Below are 20170 nucleotides of genomic sequence, written 5' to 3'. Positions count from 1 at the left end.
TATTAGTTTCTAAAGGCTGCTCCCATAAAATTTATAAAATGCTAAAAGACAGAAGAAAAGAAAGACAACACACCTACCTCGTAGTAATATTGGAATGCCTGGGATTTATCTCCTGAACTGTCATGTAATTCTTTTCTAAACACCTCAGGAAGATTCAAGGTAGCGTCTAGCAGAGTTTCTCTCTTGGGTAGAAAAAAGGACTTTTAACACTCCAGAACTCCATTCCATCATAGACTTGTATACCTATGCAGAGGGTTTGTCTTGAACATAACAATTATGGACGCTGATTTTAGGCTACAAAGTAAATTCCAATGAGATTTATAGGAAATACTCCAAGTTTTTAGGGGAGATAGACAGACAAAAGTGCTGCCAGCTTGGAGTAAAGGTACAGGTAGAGTCCAAGATGAAAACAGACCACAGGGCCCCCAAAAAAGCAAAAAAGCACATCTTTTCCCTGGTATGTGAAATCCATAAGAAAATAACAGCAACAGTAACAGTAATAAGGGACATGATGTAAAAAGGAGACTATCTGGGGGTCAGCCGGAGGGAAAGGGAAGGGTTCTGGCAGTGAGTGAGATGGAAGGACATTATCTATGTATAAGAAGACAACATAAAGAAACTCACCAAGTACTGTTTGAAAAGGAGGAAGGAGGAAGGGGAGTTAAGGGAGAATAAGAGAGGGAGGGAACTTGTTCAAAGTTCCTTGTACACGTTATAATGAAGCCCCAATACAATTAATATGCACTAATAAAAAGAGTTATAAAACTATTAGTTGCAAACAACAAAACTTACCAGATAATACAGGAAGGAGAGGTTGGTTGCAGCTGCGCTTTTCACTCTACTGTCCTTTTTCACAAACATTTTCAAGGTGTCTTCAGCCTAGAAACGGAATATTTGAAGTTATTACCATTGAAGTAAGACAGCACTCCAGTTATGGTAGGAGAAAAGACCAGTGTGGAGGGTAAGATCAGGAAAGGGTACAAGAGGGGTGGCTTACTATGCTTAAGAAAACAGACGAGGTTGGCCACGGCAGCTCATGCCTGTAATCCTAGCTACTTTAGAGGCTGAGATTGGGATGATCACAATTTGAGGCCAGCCTGAGCAAATAGTTCAAGAGAAAACAGTCCAAAATGACCAGAGCAGAATGGAGTAGAGATTGGACTCAAGCAGTAGAGTGCCTGCATTGCCAGTGCGCAGCCCTGAGTTCAAACCCCAATTCACCAAAAAGAAAAGAAAACAGAAGAGTTGGTGGAGAGACAAGAGGATCTTGAGTTAAAGGCCAGTGCAAAGGTAGCAAGACTCTGTCTCAAAAACAAATGAAAACAAAAGGGCTGGTAGCATGCTCAATGGTGGAGCACTTGTCTAGCATGAAGCCTTGAGGCCCTGAGTGCAACACCCAATACCACAAAAAAAAAAAAAAAAGGAAGAAAAAGAAAGAGGAAGGAAGGAGAACAGATGTCAAGATAAGAATTTCATTCAAGAATCAGAATTTATTAAAAAGAATAAAATGAAAATTGTAAAACCAAAAACATAAGTGAAATGAAAAGTAGCACAGGATGGTTAACAGCAGAGCAGACAGCTGCAGAAAGGACTAAGACTGGAAGAAACGTCAGCAGGGAGCACTGTGCCTGAGTGTGTCAACCCTGCATAACAAGGGAGGGGAAGCTTGAAAGGCTTTACCAACATGACCAAATTAGCTCTTCACAAAACATTCTGCGATTTCTGCTTCTGTCTTTTACAGACTAGTCTACAGAAGACCATTCTCTCACAGAGAATGACTAGAAAAGTTATATAAAATTCTAAAAATATTTTTAAAGGCACTGGAGAAGTAGAGAGGTAGCCAGAACTTGAAGGCCAAGGTCCCAGAAAAAAAAAAAATTGTTCTTAGAAAAGAACATAAGAAACCAAGCTTGGTGGTGCATGCCTGTCTCAAAAAAAAAAAAAAAAGTTTGGGCACAGTGGCTCACATATACAATCCCAGCTACTTGAGAGGCAGGGAGGGAAAGGAAGATTGTGAGTTAAGGCAGCCTAGGCAAAAGTTTGCAAGCCTACTTGCCTCTCAACAAGCAAGCTGGGCATGATGGTACATGTCCACAATGCTAGCCAAATGGAAGACAAAGAAGAACACCAGCCCCAGGTAGTGCTTGTCTAGCAAGTGCAAGGCCCTGAGTTCAAACCAGAGTATCACATTAAAAAAAAACAACAACCAAACCCTAAACAAACACAGTGGGCTTTACATAAGTGTAACTGGAATTGTGGAAGGGGAAGAAAGATAAGTGGCTGAGAATTTCCCCAAACTTAATAACTAATTATCTTCCTAGAAAATAATTCTAGGAAAATTACAAAAAAAAGTCATCCAGAGTAGATCTAAATCTGATTACATTTTCTTGGTAATACCTCTTGAACCACACCCCAGCCCTATAATTACATTTTCAAGTCATGAGAAATGAAAGTACGCTTTTAAGCATGTGACAAGCCAAACAGGATATGTGGGAAGGCCAGACACCTCCTGCGAACCGTGAATGAGCACTCAACCTAGAAATTACCGTGGAATATGAGAAAGAAAAATAAAAATAAGTCATGGGCAAAGGATTTGCTTTTCTTCTTTTAAAATAAATCTACCAAATACAAACTGCTGACTTCCTGGTGCCTCCTGCTTCTGGAGAGCACCTCTGTCCATGTAAAAAACCCAACAACCTTAGCTGCCAACCATTTTAGCTGCCTGTAAACTCCGAGGGTGTCCTGGGCAGGGTCAGCTGGGGAGGGTCCAGGAAGCATGAAAAGTCTATGTGTCTTTTCTATTAAATTCCTATTCTTTTACAGGGATTTTGGTGACTTTATTAAAAAAAATAAGTGGACACTTCGAGGCCAGTAATTCATTAATTCTATAAACACTGGAAAAGAAAACCCCAAATGTTCGTACCTTCTCTTTTCAGATTTTATTTCTCACTTATTTTCTTGGAAGGATCTTTTAAGACTGCCAAAAAGATCCTAAAACAATCAACTCACAAATTATCATGGCTAATTGCTCACCCTATGAACACTATTCCATGAATTCTTTTCATAACCTCCACAGATATTAATGTGAAAGTCAGTGCAGTTTTGGATCTCTAAGTTACCTAAGTTGCAATTTACTTAATTTACTGTGAATAAAAATTGAGGTGTTTTAATCTTCACTTTGACATTGGGTTACAATAAATGTATATTACTTCAAACTGTAAGACACATGAATAGGTGTGATTCATGTATGTATTAAACTCTCTGACATAAAGTGCAGAGGGAAAGAAAACAGTTCTCAAGAATTAATGATCATAGAACAGAATGCAAAAAAACGAATGAGCTGAGCACAGTGGCTCATGTCTGTAATTCCCGTTACTCAGGAGTTAGAGTCAGAAGGATCATATTTTGAGGCCAGCCCAGGCAAAAAATTAGCAAGAACTCACCTCAAACAAGAAGCCAGGTATGGAGATAAACATCTGTTTCACAGCATGGTGAAGGATGTAGGAAGGAGGACCATGGCTCGAGGCCAGCCCTGAGCAAAAGAAAGACCTTATCTATAAAATAACTAAAAGCAAAAAAAGGGCTGTGGGTGGGGCTCAAGTGGTAGAGTCCCTGCCTAACAAGCCTGGAGTTCAATCCCAGATTCTGAAAAGGCTACACAATTATTCTACTAAAAGGAACACTCAGGTATTTTTTGCTTCGGAGGTTCATTTTTGAAACAGGCTGTTTTCCTAATTGTTCTTTACATGTTCAGAAATGTCTATCTAATTTTTCTGTTTTTGAAAATAAAAGATCATAAAATATGTTATTTATAAATGAAACCAATAAAAGTATACTGAATGTCAATATTAAGTTTAGTTAAAATTAGCTGTAAATAGCTAGAGAAAAACTGGAGATAAATATTGTTAGTTTGGACTTTTTCCCCCTTCTGACCATGTTGTTTTTGGTTTCTGTGGGGATGCCCACAGTTCCCAGTTCTGGACTCCCAGAACCACTCCCACTGGTGCCCAGACCTGTCTCCAATCTTCCTCCACTGTGGCCTTCTTGGCAGAGCGTTTCCTCTATTACGAAAGCAGTTACAAAAGCCTCCACTATTACAGAGAACTACACTCAATGACTTCAGCATCTTTTCTTAACGAAAAAACTATTGGAGGTATATCTGAAATGATATCCTTACAAAAGAAGGCATAAGTTCTTCTCTTTTACTCTGAAAAGAAAATGAGGTAGTCTTCATTAAATGATCACTGCGAGATATGTCAACTCAGTCCTTTGTAACCTAATGACTTTCCTTTCAAAGAAAGACTATATTCACCTCATCGTACTTATAAAATACAAAGGAAACACAATTCAAAGCAGACACAATGAAAAGAAGGAAGAAATGCCATTTAAAAACATCAGCAAACTGATACTAAAAACTTGAACATTCAAATGGAACAGAAGATATTTGGAATGAGAATAGTAAGGAAAGCAGCAAATGAATTTGGACATGAAAAAGTGAAGAGTATTTATTCCTTGAAAAACACAGTTTTATACATAAACTATGTTTAGTATTTGGGAGGTGGGGAGTCAAGGATAGAGATTTGAGGCCTGCCTGGGCAAAAAGTTCACAAGACCCCATCTCAACAAATGGCTGGGTATGTTGGTTCATGCCTGCCATTCAAGCTACATGGGAAAGCACAAATAGGAAGGTAGTGGCCCAGGCTGGCTGGGTTATAAAAGCAAGACCCTATCTCAAAAATAACCAACAGAAAAAGGACTGGCAGAGTAGTTCAGGTGACACAGTGGCTGCCTACCAAGTGTGAGGTCCTGAGTTCAAACTCTAGTACTGCCAAAAAACTTTAAAAATAAAAATACAACATGAACCAGGGCAATGCATGGTAACCCTTTCTATTTTTAGAAAAGTAAAATATCAAGAGAAAATGGCCAAACATAATTCTCTCCATTTTTTCCCCTAGAACAGTACACTTCAAACTCATAAAAATTGTTTTTTGGTTCCAAGATCACATCATCAAATAACAAAAAACAATTTTTTTCACTTTGTTCACTTCTGCAAAAACATTGCAAGTGTGAGAGAGCTTCACGCTAAAAGAATTACGTGTAGTAAATTAACATGCACAATGGAATTACTGCTTTTTCAGTTTTTTAGAAAAGGTCCTGCACGTCTACCAGGCTGTCCTTGGATCATGATCCTCTCACCTACGCCTCCAAGTGGCTGGGGTTACAGATGTGCCTCGCATGCCCAGCATGCTTTTGTTAACTTCTCACCCTGTGCGGTCAGAAACAAAACAAAAATGCCTACTGCATCACTGCTTTTTTTTCTTTTCTTTTCAGTACTGGGGTTTGAACTTACGGTCCCGTGCTTGCTAGGCAGGTAGACTCTACCCATTTAGCCACACCCCAGCCCTTTTTACTTTTAGTTGTTTTTTGAACAGAGTCTTATGTTTATGCCCAGGCCAGCATGGACTGCAATCCTCCTATTTTTACTTCCATCTTAGCTGGGATGGCAGACACACACCATCAAATAATGACTGAAATGGGGTCCTCACAAGCTCTTGCCTGCTGACCTCGAAACACAATCCTGATCTCTTCCTCCCAAGGAGCTAGGATTACAGGCATGAGCTACTTCAACTGGCTAAAATGATTTTATTTTTTTGTTTATTTGCAATTCTGGAGGTTTGCGTTCAGGATTTCATGATTGCAAGGCAGGCATTTATTTGAATCACACCTCAAGCCCTATTAGCTCTGGTTATTTTGGAGATGGGTGGGGTCCCACCTTTTTACCCAGACCAGCTTGGACCATGGTACTCCTACTTCAAGCTTCCTGCTGTGGCTGGGATGACAGGCATATGCCATCACATGCAGCTTTTTTCAGTTGAGATGGGAGCTTGCAAACTTTTTTTTGCCTGGGCTGGCCTGGAACCACATCCTCCCAATCTCAGCCTCCCAAGTGGTAGAATTATAAGCATGAACTTGTTTACAATTGGTGTATGTGCTTTATAGTTCATTTTTTAAGAAAGGTCAAAGGCAAAGAAGTTAAAAGAAACATAGCAAGAATGCCAGAAGGAGTTCTAGTGAAGATCATACATAATTCCAAGATTAACTTTTCCAAACCTGGGTGAAAGCACTGAAAAAAAATTTTTCTGCCCCATTTAAGAACGGGTGAACCTTTCCTTTTGACAAATTCCTCGGCCAGGGACAGTCAAGAACTACTGGCATGGTGGAACATGAGCAGTGTTCTTATTCTGGATGTATTGCACAGAACCCGGAGGCTTTAGAAAACTTGATCCCCAAGCCTCAACACATAGCGATGCAGATTTAGTTAGCATTGAGCACAGTCCCGGCCTTGAGAATGTACCCAGTACACGCAGCCGAAGGTGGCACACTGTAAAGAGAGTGTGGTGCGTGCCATAATCACTGGGTGGGGGGGCGTGCAAATGCTTGCTCCTAACTTCACAATTTGTCTCAGATGCTCATGTTCTCTTTTTGGTGCTGGAGAATGAACCCGGAGTCTTGGGCATACTCAACATAGCTTTACCAGGAGCTACATTCCCAGTCCCTATCTACTTTTAACAAGTAACCGAGGCAATTCCAATGAATACAAAGTTTAAAAATACAAAGTTTCTAAATTTCATTCTCTGTCCTTAGGAAAGTCAGTACATTCTTTTTATAATAAACTTTCTTAGCCACAAAAAGACAAAACAATACCGGTAAAGAATCCAAAAACATAGTTGTCTTCAATATACTTAAGCTGCAAAAAAACTTTTTGCCACAACTTATGGTACCAATTTGACATCAGAACTGAGCAGACACTGTTTTTAGAAAAAAATGTATTGTAATTACTTTGATAATAGTATCAATCATCTTTTGAAAGCTAGATATTGGCATAGTCCAGATTTCAACAAATTTAAACATTTAACAGATAGCAAAACACTACAACCACTTTTTAAAATGTTAAAACATTTAACAGACAGCAAAACACTACAACCATTCCACTAGAGGCATGGCTCAAGTGGAACAGCACCTGCCTAGCAAGTGAAGCCCTGACTGAGTTCAAACCCCAGTACCACACACACACAAACAAAAGGAAACAAAACAAAAACAGGAAAATAAATAAATAAAATAACCCCATCACTAATCATTAAATTTTTAAAAAATGAAAACTAGCTTTTAAAAAGCCAGACCTTGAGCTCAAACCTCAATATTGAAAAAAAAAAGTAAATAAAATTTAAAAAGATCCAAATTTAAAAAAAAAGCAGAAAATCATCTATTTTTATTGAAAACTGCTTCCCTTTCATTGAATAACTTTAAATGTAGAAATACAGAACTGCCTAAAGCAATAAACTAAATAGAAGGCTCCATATTGACTTCTTTCTTGTTGAAGATCCAAGAGCTGGCAAATTTTGTGAGAAATTGCCAGGTCACATCTAAAGAAATGGAGGTCTATCCATTTAACACAAAATAAGACACAATGCAGGTTGCAAAAGCAATCCTGAAATTTCCAGAAATTTTAACAATTATGGTAAGAATTATATTAAGATCATTATGTTCCTTGCTAGAACAAAAAAAAATTTTGTTAAAAATATTGAGCCAGAATAAAGCAAGTATGTGAGGGCAAAGGTGGCCATCAGTAAAAGAACAGGTTAAGTCTTCTCCTCAGATTCCTCCTTTCATTATGTAGACTCCACACAAAGCACATCCCAAAACTTACCTTTCCAAAGAGATGCCAATATTTTCACATTTCATAGCAGCTGCTTATCAACATGTCTTAAGCCAGCCTGTCTTTCCTTTCATGTGAGGCTATCATTTTACCAAAGAAATATATTCAAACAAAAGCATACAGACTGGTATGAAGCACAGGTTACAAAAATGAATGTCCTAATTGAATGTATTAAAAAAGCAAAAGTAAGACTATGCGTCAGTACAATCACCTAGTCAGGCCTGAGCTTGAGTCTATTATGATGAAAGTAATTAGCATTAGTAAGCTAAAATTTTACTTAGAGTCAATTGTAGTCCTGATGGTTGGCATTTTGATAAATGCTCAATATTTTACTTAGAAACCAACTGCTAGAATGAAAAGACAACTCTAATCATCATTTTAAAAAAGGTAAAAACTTAAGTATGTATGCACTTGCAAATATTAAGATAATTCATGTTAAATTTAGCAATACAAATCATTACTATTTGGCACAAAGATAGGACTAAAAGAACAGTGTTCATTTATTGTGAGGTGGCTATCCCCAAATCAAGGATATCTTAGATGAGAACCAAGTTTGCTGTACAAAACGGGATCTGGTAGGCCAGGTATAATGGCTCCTATGTGTACTGCCAGCAACATGGGAGGTGGAGAATGGGAAAATTGCAGTTTGAGGTCAGCCCAGGCAAAAAGTTAGTGAGACTCCATCTCAACAAATAAACCAGGCCTGGTGAGCATACCTACAATCTCAGTTGTGTGGGTAGCAATAAGTAGAATCCTGCTCCAAAGCTAGCCCTGGGCAAAAAACATAAGACCCTACCTGGAAAAATAACTAAAGCAAAAAGGGCTCGGGGCATGGCTCAAGTGGTAGAGCACCTGCTTAGCAAGTTTGATGCCCTGAGTTCAAACCCCAATACTGCAAAAAAAAACTCATAGTGAAACTGAAGCCTCCAGTGCAAACTCAAGACAGGACAGAAATGGACTCCAAGGAACAAAATAGATTCCAAGGCATAAATACTATCTGAAAGACATAAGGATTTAATAAACAAGGCATATGTTCCTTCAATTAACAAGAAATAAAAAAGCAATTAGAATTTAGGTTGTAACACTTGGGGTGTACCTACCTAATTTCTTCACCATTACGTGTATTCTGGATTTTAAAAATTCTGGTAAGATACTATGCAGAAGAGGTCAGAGACTCACTCTGTGTTGGTTCAACAGATCAATACAGGAGTTTCTTGAAGGGCAGATTGGGGTTCAATACAAGGAAGATTTTTAAAAACCCTTACAGATATTTAAAAAAAACCCAAACAAACGGATGCCGTAATATTCCAAGCAGAAATTAAGCGTTCACCTACACAAGATGCTACAAGAGAAGTCCCACGCTGTGTGGAAGAACAGAACAAATTCAACCACTCAACTCATTTAACAAATGACCTGAGAGTTCCCAATTCTGAAATGCTTCACTTCTCTCTAGAAAACATACCAGGAGATGACAGTGTCTTAAGAGCAATTGCTCAGCATGGAAAGTTTAGTACTGTTGACAAAATGAAGGCAGAAAAATGAAAAAAAAATAAAGGACAATAAAAAAAAAGCACAGGTCAGAATGCTTGCAGCAGAAGTGACCATAAGAGCAGCACGCTTGTTCTGAGGACGTGGGTCACAAAATGACACAGCAGCAAGACAAGTAAGTACCTTGTCAGAACTTTTACAACAGCCAGACACACCTCAGTATGCAGTATTATCTGCTTGATAAGTGCAAATCAATGGTAATATTTCTTCACTTTCTAATGACAAGATTACTTTTAAATCAATAAAGTGTAAAGTATGAAAAGTGTATTCGTGCAATCTTATTGAATTTCTCTCTTACCAGTTATAACCTACAGCAAAAGATGTTTCAATTACAGGTGCAATGAGTTTTGCAGCTGTCAGGATGTATTTTTCTGCCATGGCTTTCCTAAATTAAACAAACAAAAAGTTCCATTTAGAAACATGATATAAAATACTTTAAATTTAGTTTGTAAAACTTAAGTGCAAACATTGCTTGTCAAAGCAAACATACCATAGAAGCTATTGCTTATTAACAGATGGACAGCTACATCAGAAATCTGTCTAGAAATAAGTTTAAAAAAACCACAACTAAGGCATCACAACTGCCTTCTGGGCTACTACTGTTCTTTTTCTGCCTCATGATACCTTCCAACAAACTAAAGAAACAGAGGCACACGAGAGTAGACACAAGACTCCGAGCAAGACTTATAGAACCTACACTTTGACATAAAGGTGTAAGAGAAGTCCAACATTTTCTTTTGCGCTATGTGTTGAAAAGATTATCCTTTCCTCATTAAACTGACTTGGAACCTTCACTAATTCTGGCTTTATATCTGAACTCTCAATTCCATTCTACTGATTTGCAACTCTGTATTTTTGCTAATACCACAATTTTGACAGCTGTACCTTTTCTTTCTTTTTTTTCTTTTTGCAGTGCTGGAACTCAGAACCTATACCTTGAGTCACTCCACCAGCCTGTTTTTGTGATGGTTTTTTAAAGACAGGGTCTTTGAACTATTTCCCCAGGCTGACTTTGAACCAAGATCCTTGTGCTCTCTGCCTCCTGAGTAGCTAGGATTACAGGCCTGTATGTAGCTTTGTATGAGTCATCCAATTTTACTTGTCTTTTTTCAGCACTGTTTAGGCTATTCTGAGTCTCTTACATTAACATATGAATTTCAGGATTAACTTGTCACTCTGCAAAAACACTGCTGGGATTTTTATAAGGATTGCATTGAATCTGTTAAAACATTTGCACAGCACTGTTACCTTTAAAAAAACATCAGTGCATAAACCCACAAAATAAAGTCATTTTTCTATATGCCTTCAATGTTTTATAGTTTTCAGTGTTAAGTTTTGTATTTCTTTTGTTAAATTTATTCCTAATAATTACTAGGCTATTGTAAATATAATTGTTAATGTTTCGGATAGTTCATTGGTAGTGTTACTGATTTTTGTATGTTGACTGTTTTCCTTTGCAACTTTGTCACACTCTTGTTGTATTAAGTTTTGAATGGACTCCTTAGGATTTTCTATATACAAGATCTGTTACTTGTTTCTGTCCAACTTGGATGTCATGCTGAACAGAACTGTGAAAGTGCATGCCCTCATCTTGTCCCAGCCTTGCACCCTGCATGTGCTGTCACATATGTGGATGTTCATCACATTCAGGAACTTCCTCTACTTTTAGCTTCTTGAGTTTATTTTTTAATCATGAAAGCACTTTAGTTTTCGTCCAGTTTTTTTCTACTGAGATGGCATGTGGCTTTTGTCCTTTATTCTCCTAATATCCTAGGTTATATTAATTGATTTTCAGATCTCAAACCAATCTCCTATTCCTGGAATGAATCCCACTTGACAGTGGTACATAATTATTTGCTAATATTTTGGCTTGCTAGTGTTTTCATGAGGATTTTTGCATGGATATTCATAGGATATTGGTCTCTGGTTTTCTGTGGTCTCTGAGTTTGGTATCAGGATAATATTAACTTCACAAAACAAACTATTTTCTGGACAGACCATGTAAAATTGATGTAAATTCTTCATTAAAGGTAAGTTAGAATTCTCTAAAGCCATGTAGGCCTGGACATTTCTTTTTCTGGAGTTTTTAAATTACAAATTCAATTTCCTTAATACATACAGAGCCATTCAGATGAGCTATTTCATATTAGGTGAGTTATAGTTTGCTGTTGAGAAAGCGGTTCATTTCACCAAGCATGTCAAATTTATGTATAAAGAATTATTTGTACTAATTTTGTTATCCTTTTGATGTCTTCAGGTGTAGAAGGATAGTCCAATTTATTTTCATATTGGTAAATTTTTGTCTTCTTTCTTCCTATTCATGTATTCACATGTGCATACATTGTTTGGGTCATTTCTCCCCCCTTGTCTTCTCTTTTTTGTCAGTCATGCATAAGAAGTTTGCTGGTTTTATTGGGCTTTTAAAAAATAAGCTCTGTTTCATTCACATTTTCTATGGTTTCTGTTTTCAAATTAGTGATTTCTATTCTTTTCTTTCTTTCTTTCCTTCTGCTTCCTCTATTTTGGTTTTGCTCCACTTCCTTTGGGAGCATGGCTTACTAAGACTTTTCCACTATCATTTTTAACATTTCTCTGTAGACAAGGTGGTATTCTTCTCTAGTTCACAACTTTTTATCGCCCTTAATTTCAGGAGTTTAATTATGAGGTATCTTGATATGGATTTCCTTGTGTTTACTCTGTTTAGAGTTTACCAGGCTTCTGGAATTGCAGATTTATTTTTCTTGCCAAATTTGGGTAATTCTTAGTCTTTCTTTCTCTCCCTCCCTGCCTTCCACCTGTCTCACTACGTCGCTCAGGCTGGAGTTGAGCTTGCTGTATAGCCCAGACTGACCTGGAACTTGTGATCCTCCTGCCTCACCCTCTAAGTGAGTGAGCCACCATAAAGCTTAGTTATTATTTCCTTAACCACATCCTCTTTTATGTGATGACATAAATGTCAAGGGTGCCACATGTTCCTGGGACACTGTTCATTTTTAATTCATTTTCTACCTATTCTTGGGAATTTCTGTTTTCTATCTTGAAGTTCACTAAATCTTTCCTCTGTTCCCTCTGTTTTACCAGAGCCCATAAAATAAATTTATTTCAATTATATTTTTAGCTTTAACAGTTCCACTTCATACTTTATGTATTCTATTCATTTTCTGAGGTTATTCCTTTTCTGAGGTTTTCTATTTTTTCATGTTCTAAGCATGTTTGGAACTGCTCATTGAACTGTATTACGTTTAACTCTATGAGTCAGGACACAGAACTACCTGTTTTGTTCTTAACACATTTATAACCATGGTTTGGCTCTCTGCCCAAAGGTAAGTTTGAAAAGGTCAAAGAAAGGATCTGAGGTTCCATGGTCAACATAATTAGTGACATCTAAATCTTACTTTTAATAAAATTCACTCTTGTTACTTTTCACTAAAACATGCAGCCTGTTTTAATCTCTAGCATCACTTTAACAGAATCCCATTTTTGACTTATTTTAAGTAACGAATAAAATACATCAATAACAAAACACATTACATAGGCCTGTCAAAAAAATCAGTCATCATGTACCGACTTTCTCATTTCTAGAAACAGAAAAACACCAGTAAGTAGGACATGGCTATTTAACTTTCTTTTTCATACTCAAACTTGGCGAAATGTATTTATCATCTTTGTCAATTTCTAATGGAACAGCAGTCAATTTTTGGAATGCCTTCTTCATTTTTTCTTGATCTCCAATGGCATAATAACACAGAGTTAGGTTGTAGCCTACCTTCAGATTTGATGCCGTATTCATTATGTGTTCAAATGAATTAATGGCATCTGAATACTGACCAGTTTGAATAAATGTAACTCCAATGTTCTGTATTATTCTAATCCTAAATAAAAATAAACACACATGAGCCAAAAAATCGTCATTCTTTACTATGGCACTCAAGCTCTTCCACAAATAGTTTTTTTTTCTTTATGAAAAAGTAAGTTTTCATTTCTCTTGCATACATACCTAGGAATGAACTGCTGGTAAATGCATGTTTAACTTTTAAAAAATTGCCTGTCTTCCAAAGTAGCTGTACAATTTTACATAACCAATGCATGAGGCTTCCAAATCCTTGACATCCTCATCAATACCGGTTGTTGCCTATCTTTTTGAGTAGAACCTTCTAATGGATGTGATCCTTATTTCCAGCTACTTCTCCACAGGATCCCACTATTTCAACTAATTTATTCATAATTAGCTGACTGGCTCATGAACACTTATGTCCCTGATTCACTGTCTGCTGTTCCTTTTATCTGGACTGTTATCCCTTCTCTGTTTAAGTAACCTATATCAAGTACACCTTCTTCATATAGTCTTTCTTGACTCAATAATTACTCCCTCAGCTGAATTACTACAGCACTCCTCTGTCTCAAGGAGTAAGTATTTAACATATATTGCCTAATATTATCATTCTCTAAAATGCTCAAATTCTTGGTCTTATCTGGGTTCAAAGACCTCCTGGGCATTGTGCCCTATAAGCTATATAACATCTGCTGGGGATAAGATATTTTGCAAAAGTCAAAGCCAATCATGAAAGCTGGCATTTACAAAATAAATTAGTATTAGAGATGAAATGTTTCTTGTGCCTAGAGGAAATTATCACCAGTAAACACAGTTTCTGCTCTTGAATATCAGAGGAGCAGAAAATATCCAACTTCTTCCTCTTCTAAGATTCAAAATAATCCCTTCCTTTCACTATTTCACTCTCTAGCTTTAGAAACAAAGTAGTGCTGGCATTGAGTTGCATCATGGGACCAGAGGCCTGGGTAGCTAACCCTGCATTGATGACACAGCTTAGTTTTATTTCACTGGATCACATACTACACCTTTAACTCGTCATTCTACAAATGCCTGTAAGTAGTTTCAAGGGAAGAGAGAAATACTACACATGTAACAGAAATATGATACTTCTGATGTGCAACACTACAAAATGTTCAACACACGGACAATAGATCAAAAGAATTACACTGTATTTAAAAAACAACACATGAATTTTGCAGTGATCAAGGTATACACTTACCTCATTTCTTTATGGACACTTGGGATCTGATCTAAGGCCATTTGGTAGAGCTTAAGAGCTTTGGAATAATTTCTTTGCTTTACATAAATATTTCCCATATACACTTTCAGTATCCCTAATTTAAAAAAATAGTGAATGTATAATATTCTCATTTTTTCATTTTTTCTATGATATTTTAGTGACCGTAATTCACATTCTCTAAGCTTTTCTAAAGTGTTAAAGCTTCAGGCATTACCTAAAATTCTAACTTTAAAATAGTTATAGTACTGTCATGTACTCACACACTAATCTGTGAGAAAATGGAACTGAAAACAGGCTGATTCCTGAAAACAGGGTTAAAAAAACTGATTTACATTATAAAACTAGAATTGTATTCTACAAAGAAAAACATGGGACAAGACATTTTAAAATTAGACTCAATAATGCCACACATGTTAATATGATATTAAAGGAAATGATGGTATGATAAACCTTAATGTTGCAATAAAATATATATAAATGCTAATATAAACTATGTTTGCTTGAGAATATATTCACATAAAGGAAAGAATGTTCTATGGGTGGTCATGGCTCATTCTACTTATGATGACAGAATACATTTTTGGTTTACCATGAGACAACATACTTCATACCAACTCTACTTCATTTGTATCTGTGTGGATTTTCACATAAATAGTATCTTTAACCAGGACATTTTGTCATAAACATAAATTTGCTTAAACCATACATCATTTCATTATAAGAAAACATAAAGTGAGATGATGTAAATTAACACTACAAAAGAACAATAAAACTACTTGAAAAACTCGTTTCATTTACCAACCTGCATTGCTAAACATCTTATTTTTCACTAGAACTTGACAGGTGTTTAGTGCTTCAGCGTACATTTCTTTAGCTGAATAATGACTGGCCAAGTTGCAAAGAACCTGAGGAAGAAAACATCGCAAAAGATATATAAGGACCATTCTACATCCCTTTCACTTAACAGTCTTTTGAGAGATTAAAATCCTGTAACAAAGTTAGCTACTTATATCCAGATACTCAGCCAATTTAGAAATTAAAATAGAAAAGAAATAGCTTACATTCAAATAAACCAGAACAATAAGACGTGAAAGGGTGTCCTACAAACTTCACTTAACTTTTTAATTTTCTATGCATTTTATGTTAATTTAGCTTCTATTTACTATCCTTGAATCTCAGGAAGACCTACACAGAATAAATGTGCATGGTTCATGCTACTGGTGATAAAGTAAATAAGTAAGAGAATGGATGAATTCTCTTGTAAATATAAATTAAGCATAATGTGGAAATATCTTAAACACTGAAGTGTAACACAGAAGATTTTGTATATCGAGCGCTCTATATACAAAATTATAGTTTAAGGCATTATGTTATAGGACCTTATGTTTACTAAATAAAAAAGGACCACCATAAATTATCCCCTGAAGATTTGTGGCCTTTAAAAATATTAGCTATAAACATCTAATAGTTTATAAAGTTTCAAATCCTCCTTTTATCATTTGCTAAGCACATCAGGACTTTACTCACTGAGAATACACTTTTTGGGGGAGAGGGAGTTCTGGGATATGAACTCAGGGCTTCACCCTTGCTAGGCAGGTACTCTATCACTTGAGGCACACCTCCAGCCCTTTTTGCTCTGGTTGTTTTGGAGATAGGATCTTGCTTCTTGCCCAGGCCAGCATGGACGGCAATCCTCCTGTTTTAAGCTTCCAACCACAGCTAGCATGGCAAGCATGAGCCACCACACCCAACCACAGGTTGAAATGGGGTCTCGTGAACATTTTACTTCCAATCTCAATCTCGCGAGTAGCTAGAATTTCAGGTGTAAGTCACCAGTGCTCAGCTGAGAATATATCCTTTTAAACAGCAGTATAAACAACAAGGAAGTATCTCTTCAGCATTCAAGAAATTTTGCTAGATATCAAAGGCATTATTTTTTTATCACTACCTTCACAACATTACCTTATTTGCTAGTCATTGAAAATCACTGACTCAAAAGTCTACATTAGAATCTTACTAAGATAGCCAACCTGAATAGAGTGCAAATATTAGCAATCTTCATAGAACGGTGGGTTTACAATTACTAACAATTAAAAAATAACTGGGCTGGAAGCTTATGGCTCAAGTTGTAGAGCATCTGCCTAGCAAACACAAGGCCCTAAATTCAAACCCCAATACTGCCAAAACAAAACAGAAAAGAAACCAACTTGCTGAATAAGTAAATAAAAGAGATCTTTGCACAAACTAAAGACAAGAGTGTCTCATGAACTAAAGACTATTATTAATCTAATTCTGAGTACCCATGAAACGGTCAGATTTAAGACAACAAGAGGCAAAAATAAAAAAGACATTATGGTGAAAGCAAAGGACAGGGAGAAGATACTACGTTAAAAGAAAGGAGTTTGAATGCTTTAATCATAAACAATGAACAATGTCTGAGCAGACAGGTATGTTTAACCTGCCTTAATGGTTACATAAATGGAATGCCCAAAGATCCTAGTCAAAGCAGATTTTACTCAGCAGGTATTTCAGTACTTACTGAGTAAGTTACATCCAAATTGATATTTTCTGGACTTGTAAGTTGTTCTCGTTGTCTCACCAGAACTCTCTCTTTTCTTCCTGCCTCCTTTGCTTTTTCCAAGGCCTGAAATGAGGTTTGTACTTTGTAAAATCAACTCTGCACAGTCATCAACTTTTATGCCTTTTGGAACTATCTTGTAAAATTTGGCTGAATTCATCTCCAACCTTGGATTTCCTGGTATGCCCCTACACTCTTACATAAGCTTCCCTTGAAAACAAAAGAGTGTAGACTATTGTTGGAACTGGAAACTGGAGCTCACCATCACAGAATTGTCTACAGGGATGTTCTGGGAAAGTAGGGGTAAGTGTGAGGGACAACATGTAGGGTATGTTTGCCCCACGTTTCTCTACCAAACATCTTCCATGATATTTTGGGTTTCAACATACATACCTATCTTCTCTTCCCTCCTAATTCTTCAATCTTTGAGTATTTTAATTCAATTTTATGAGGCAGGAATTTAGATGGATTTTGTTTGGCTTTTGAAATGCTCAAAATACAAGCCAAAGGAAACTGTTGCTTAATATTATAACAGATGCTTAGGTTGACTCCTAACTTACTCAGAATGCCAAGAGCAAATGCAGTAAGAGACTTTGCTTTTTTAAAACTAGATTTAAAAAAAAAATCACCAGTTGTATGTGCAATAAAAGTAGCTTTGTCAACAAACATTTCTCTTTAATTGTAGGCATTATTAACCTGATAAATAAGTCACAGAAATTATAGTTAACTTTTCAAAACAGAACTGGGTTCCTAAAAACCAAACCATGATTTTGGGGTTTACCTAGGAAAACATTTCAACAAGAAAAGAGCATTTTAAGGGCTGAGGATATGGCTCAAATGATAGAGCACCTGCCTAGCAAGTGCAAGACCCCAAGTTCAAACTCAGTATCACCAAAAAAAGAAAAAATAAATAAAAATCCAGCATTTAGTACTATGTGTGATACATGATAGATACGATTTTTGGAGGCATTTGGAAGTCTAATTTATTAGTACACCAGGCTGCATAATTAAATCAACCAATAGAAATTTGCCACACTAAAAAAATGTCGAAAATTACAAAATCAGCCAATTGTCCTGATAGACAAACTTCTGAAGCAAGGTTATAATTCCCAAGTCTCCAAATAGTTCCTTCAGGTAAAACCCTAAGACCAGTCAATGGCAAAACACAAATATCTATATATGTGAGTACACAGAAAAGCACACATACATCTACAAACATTTCACAATCTTTTAATGATTCATGAACTTACCACTTTTAAGTCTCCACAACTGTTGGCAATACAATTTTTTTCTACCAACTTATTTACTTCCTTCTCTAGTTGCCTGATCTTTTCTTCTGGACTGTTAAAGAAAAAATTGGGTGTAATTTATATCATTCAACCACTAATCATCTATACCAAAATTTAATTTACTTTTTACATTATTATATGCTCTTAAGTTTTAAAAGTAGGTCACAGATCAGACAGGTACTTCAACAGCATTAAAAAGCAAATATATTTCTGTACTTAACTATATTATAAAATGAAACATAATAGTAAAAATAGCTAACATTTATTTAGTACAAGTATAATAAATTACATACTGAGTTAAATGCTTTATACTAATAATGTCATTCACTCGTCTTAATACAAGTACTATCATTACTTCTACTTTACTGAAAAGGAAGATGAGGTTTAGAAAGTCAAGTACTTGGTTCAAGATCACAAAGCTATGAACCAAGTTATAGAGCCAGGGTTTCGACCAGCAAGGGCCTCTAGGACCCTTGCAACTACAATATCATCCCCAAGAAAGAAGTAGATCTTTTTCAGATTGTATGACAAATGAATACATTACCTTATGACTAGAGAAACAGAAGCCCCATAAAAAGAGACAAAAAATTACTTATGATCCAAAGATGCTGTAGAGAAACTTTCTAATGAAGTGAAGAAGTTTAAAAATTGTGGCTCCATTAAGAGCAAATTATTCCAAGGCTGTGGCTATAGCTCGGTGGAGAATACTTACCTCCCATGTGCGTGGCCCTGGATTCAATGCTCAGCTCCCCTCCCCAAAAAAGCAAATTATCCCCACATCAATCACATTTCAAAATAACACGAATGTTATTTTGTTACCACTTTTTTCCAGTAAAAAACAGTAACACTCTGACATTCAATGCCTAAATAAAATCTTACTAAAGATGCATCCAAACAGACAGCAATTCTCTCAATTCTATTCAAAAGGACTTTCAAGAAACACAGGAATAAATGTAACAGTATACTTTATCTATAGAATCATAGTCTGGGGAACCTGTGTCTAAGACTATAAATCTATTAGTTTATAAAGATGTTTAAAATTCTAACTGAGCAATGACCATAACAAATGAGAAGTTTTATAAAGGTTACAATGAAGTTTAAATGCTATTTGCCAGTTGTCTGAAACACTAATAAATGTCTTAAATGTAGCTTACAGATTAGAAATGTTAAAAACATTAATAGAAAAATTTTAAGCTAAAAATCTGCAACAGATTTTTAGGAAGACACTCGAAAAGTCATATGTCCTGACCATAACCAAGACAAGAAAATCAATGTGCAGACACTGCTGGATATTTGCCTACTGAGTCTGCTTCCTACACTAGTCTCATCTTGGACTGAGCGTGTCATGCATTCATGATCAATGCAAAATAAAGGCACATCTCCTTGAGAGCTTCTGTCAAAATTTTCTTTGCTTTTTAAAAGGAACCTACCCAAGCACAGTGGCTCATGCCTGTTATCTCAGCTACCTGGGAAATGTAGAGAGGAGGATTCCAGTTGGAGATTAGCCAGGCAAAAAAACTTACTGAGACCCTAGGTCAAGAGAAAAAGTTCAGCATGAAAGTACACACTGCAATCCAAGCTATGCAGAAGACATAGGTAGGAGGATCACAATCCGAGCAAAAAGGTAAAAAAATAACTGAAGCGAAACAACTGAAAATTAATTAAACTTAACAAAATTAAGTTAATTCTATAAAAAATCAAATTGCTAAGCTGGGCACTGGTGGCTCATGCCTGTAATTCTAACTACTTGGGAGATCACAGTTTGAGGCCAGCCCAAACAAATGGTTGGCAAGACCCGATCTCTAAAATAACCAGAACAAAATGAACTGGAGGTGTGGCTCAAGTGATAGAGCACCTGCTTTGCAAGTGCAAAGCTCTAACTTCAAACCTCAGTTTCACCAAAAAAAAAAAGAAATTGTTCAAAGGATGGAGCTCAGTGATACAGCATATGCTCTGTAAGAGTGAA

General features: G+C 36.4%; 1 protein-coding gene across 18 annotated transcripts in view; it reads right to left on the bottom strand.

Moving 5' to 3' along the window:
- LOC109679558 (intraflagellar transport protein 88 homolog) overlaps positions 1 to 20170 on the bottom strand; it is a 142915-nt gene that overhangs the window by 106977 nt on the left and 15768 nt on the right. For 17 of the 18 annotated variants that reach the window (XM_074043691.1, XM_074043696.1, XM_074043683.1 and 14 more), the window contains 8 exons: positions 18166 to 18256; positions 16877 to 16981; positions 15140 to 15242; positions 14317 to 14431; positions 13032 to 13137; positions 9564 to 9650; positions 793 to 879; positions 78 to 182 (listed from right to left, as the gene is read on the bottom strand). In XM_074043691.1, the coding sequence (XP_073899792.1) occupies positions 9591 to 9650; positions 13032 to 13137; positions 14317 to 14431; positions 15140 to 15242; positions 16877 to 16981; positions 18166 to 18256 (580 nt within the window). In that variant the 3' untranslated portion in view covers positions 78 to 182; positions 793 to 879; positions 9564 to 9590. The remainder of the gene's footprint in view (positions 1 to 77; positions 183 to 792; positions 880 to 9563; positions 9651 to 13031; positions 13138 to 14316; positions 14432 to 15139; positions 15243 to 16876; positions 16982 to 18165; positions 18257 to 20170) is intronic. The other variant, XM_074043698.1, reaches the window with a different exon arrangement.

This window comes from Castor canadensis, chromosome 10 (assembly GCF_047511655.1).
Source record: "Castor canadensis chromosome 10, mCasCan1.hap1v2, whole genome shotgun sequence".
Classification (NCBI taxonomy): domain Eukaryota; kingdom Metazoa; phylum Chordata; class Mammalia; order Rodentia; family Castoridae; genus Castor; species Castor canadensis.
Note: the sequence above shows the minus strand (reverse complement) of the source record. Positions and strands in the feature narration are given on the sequence as shown.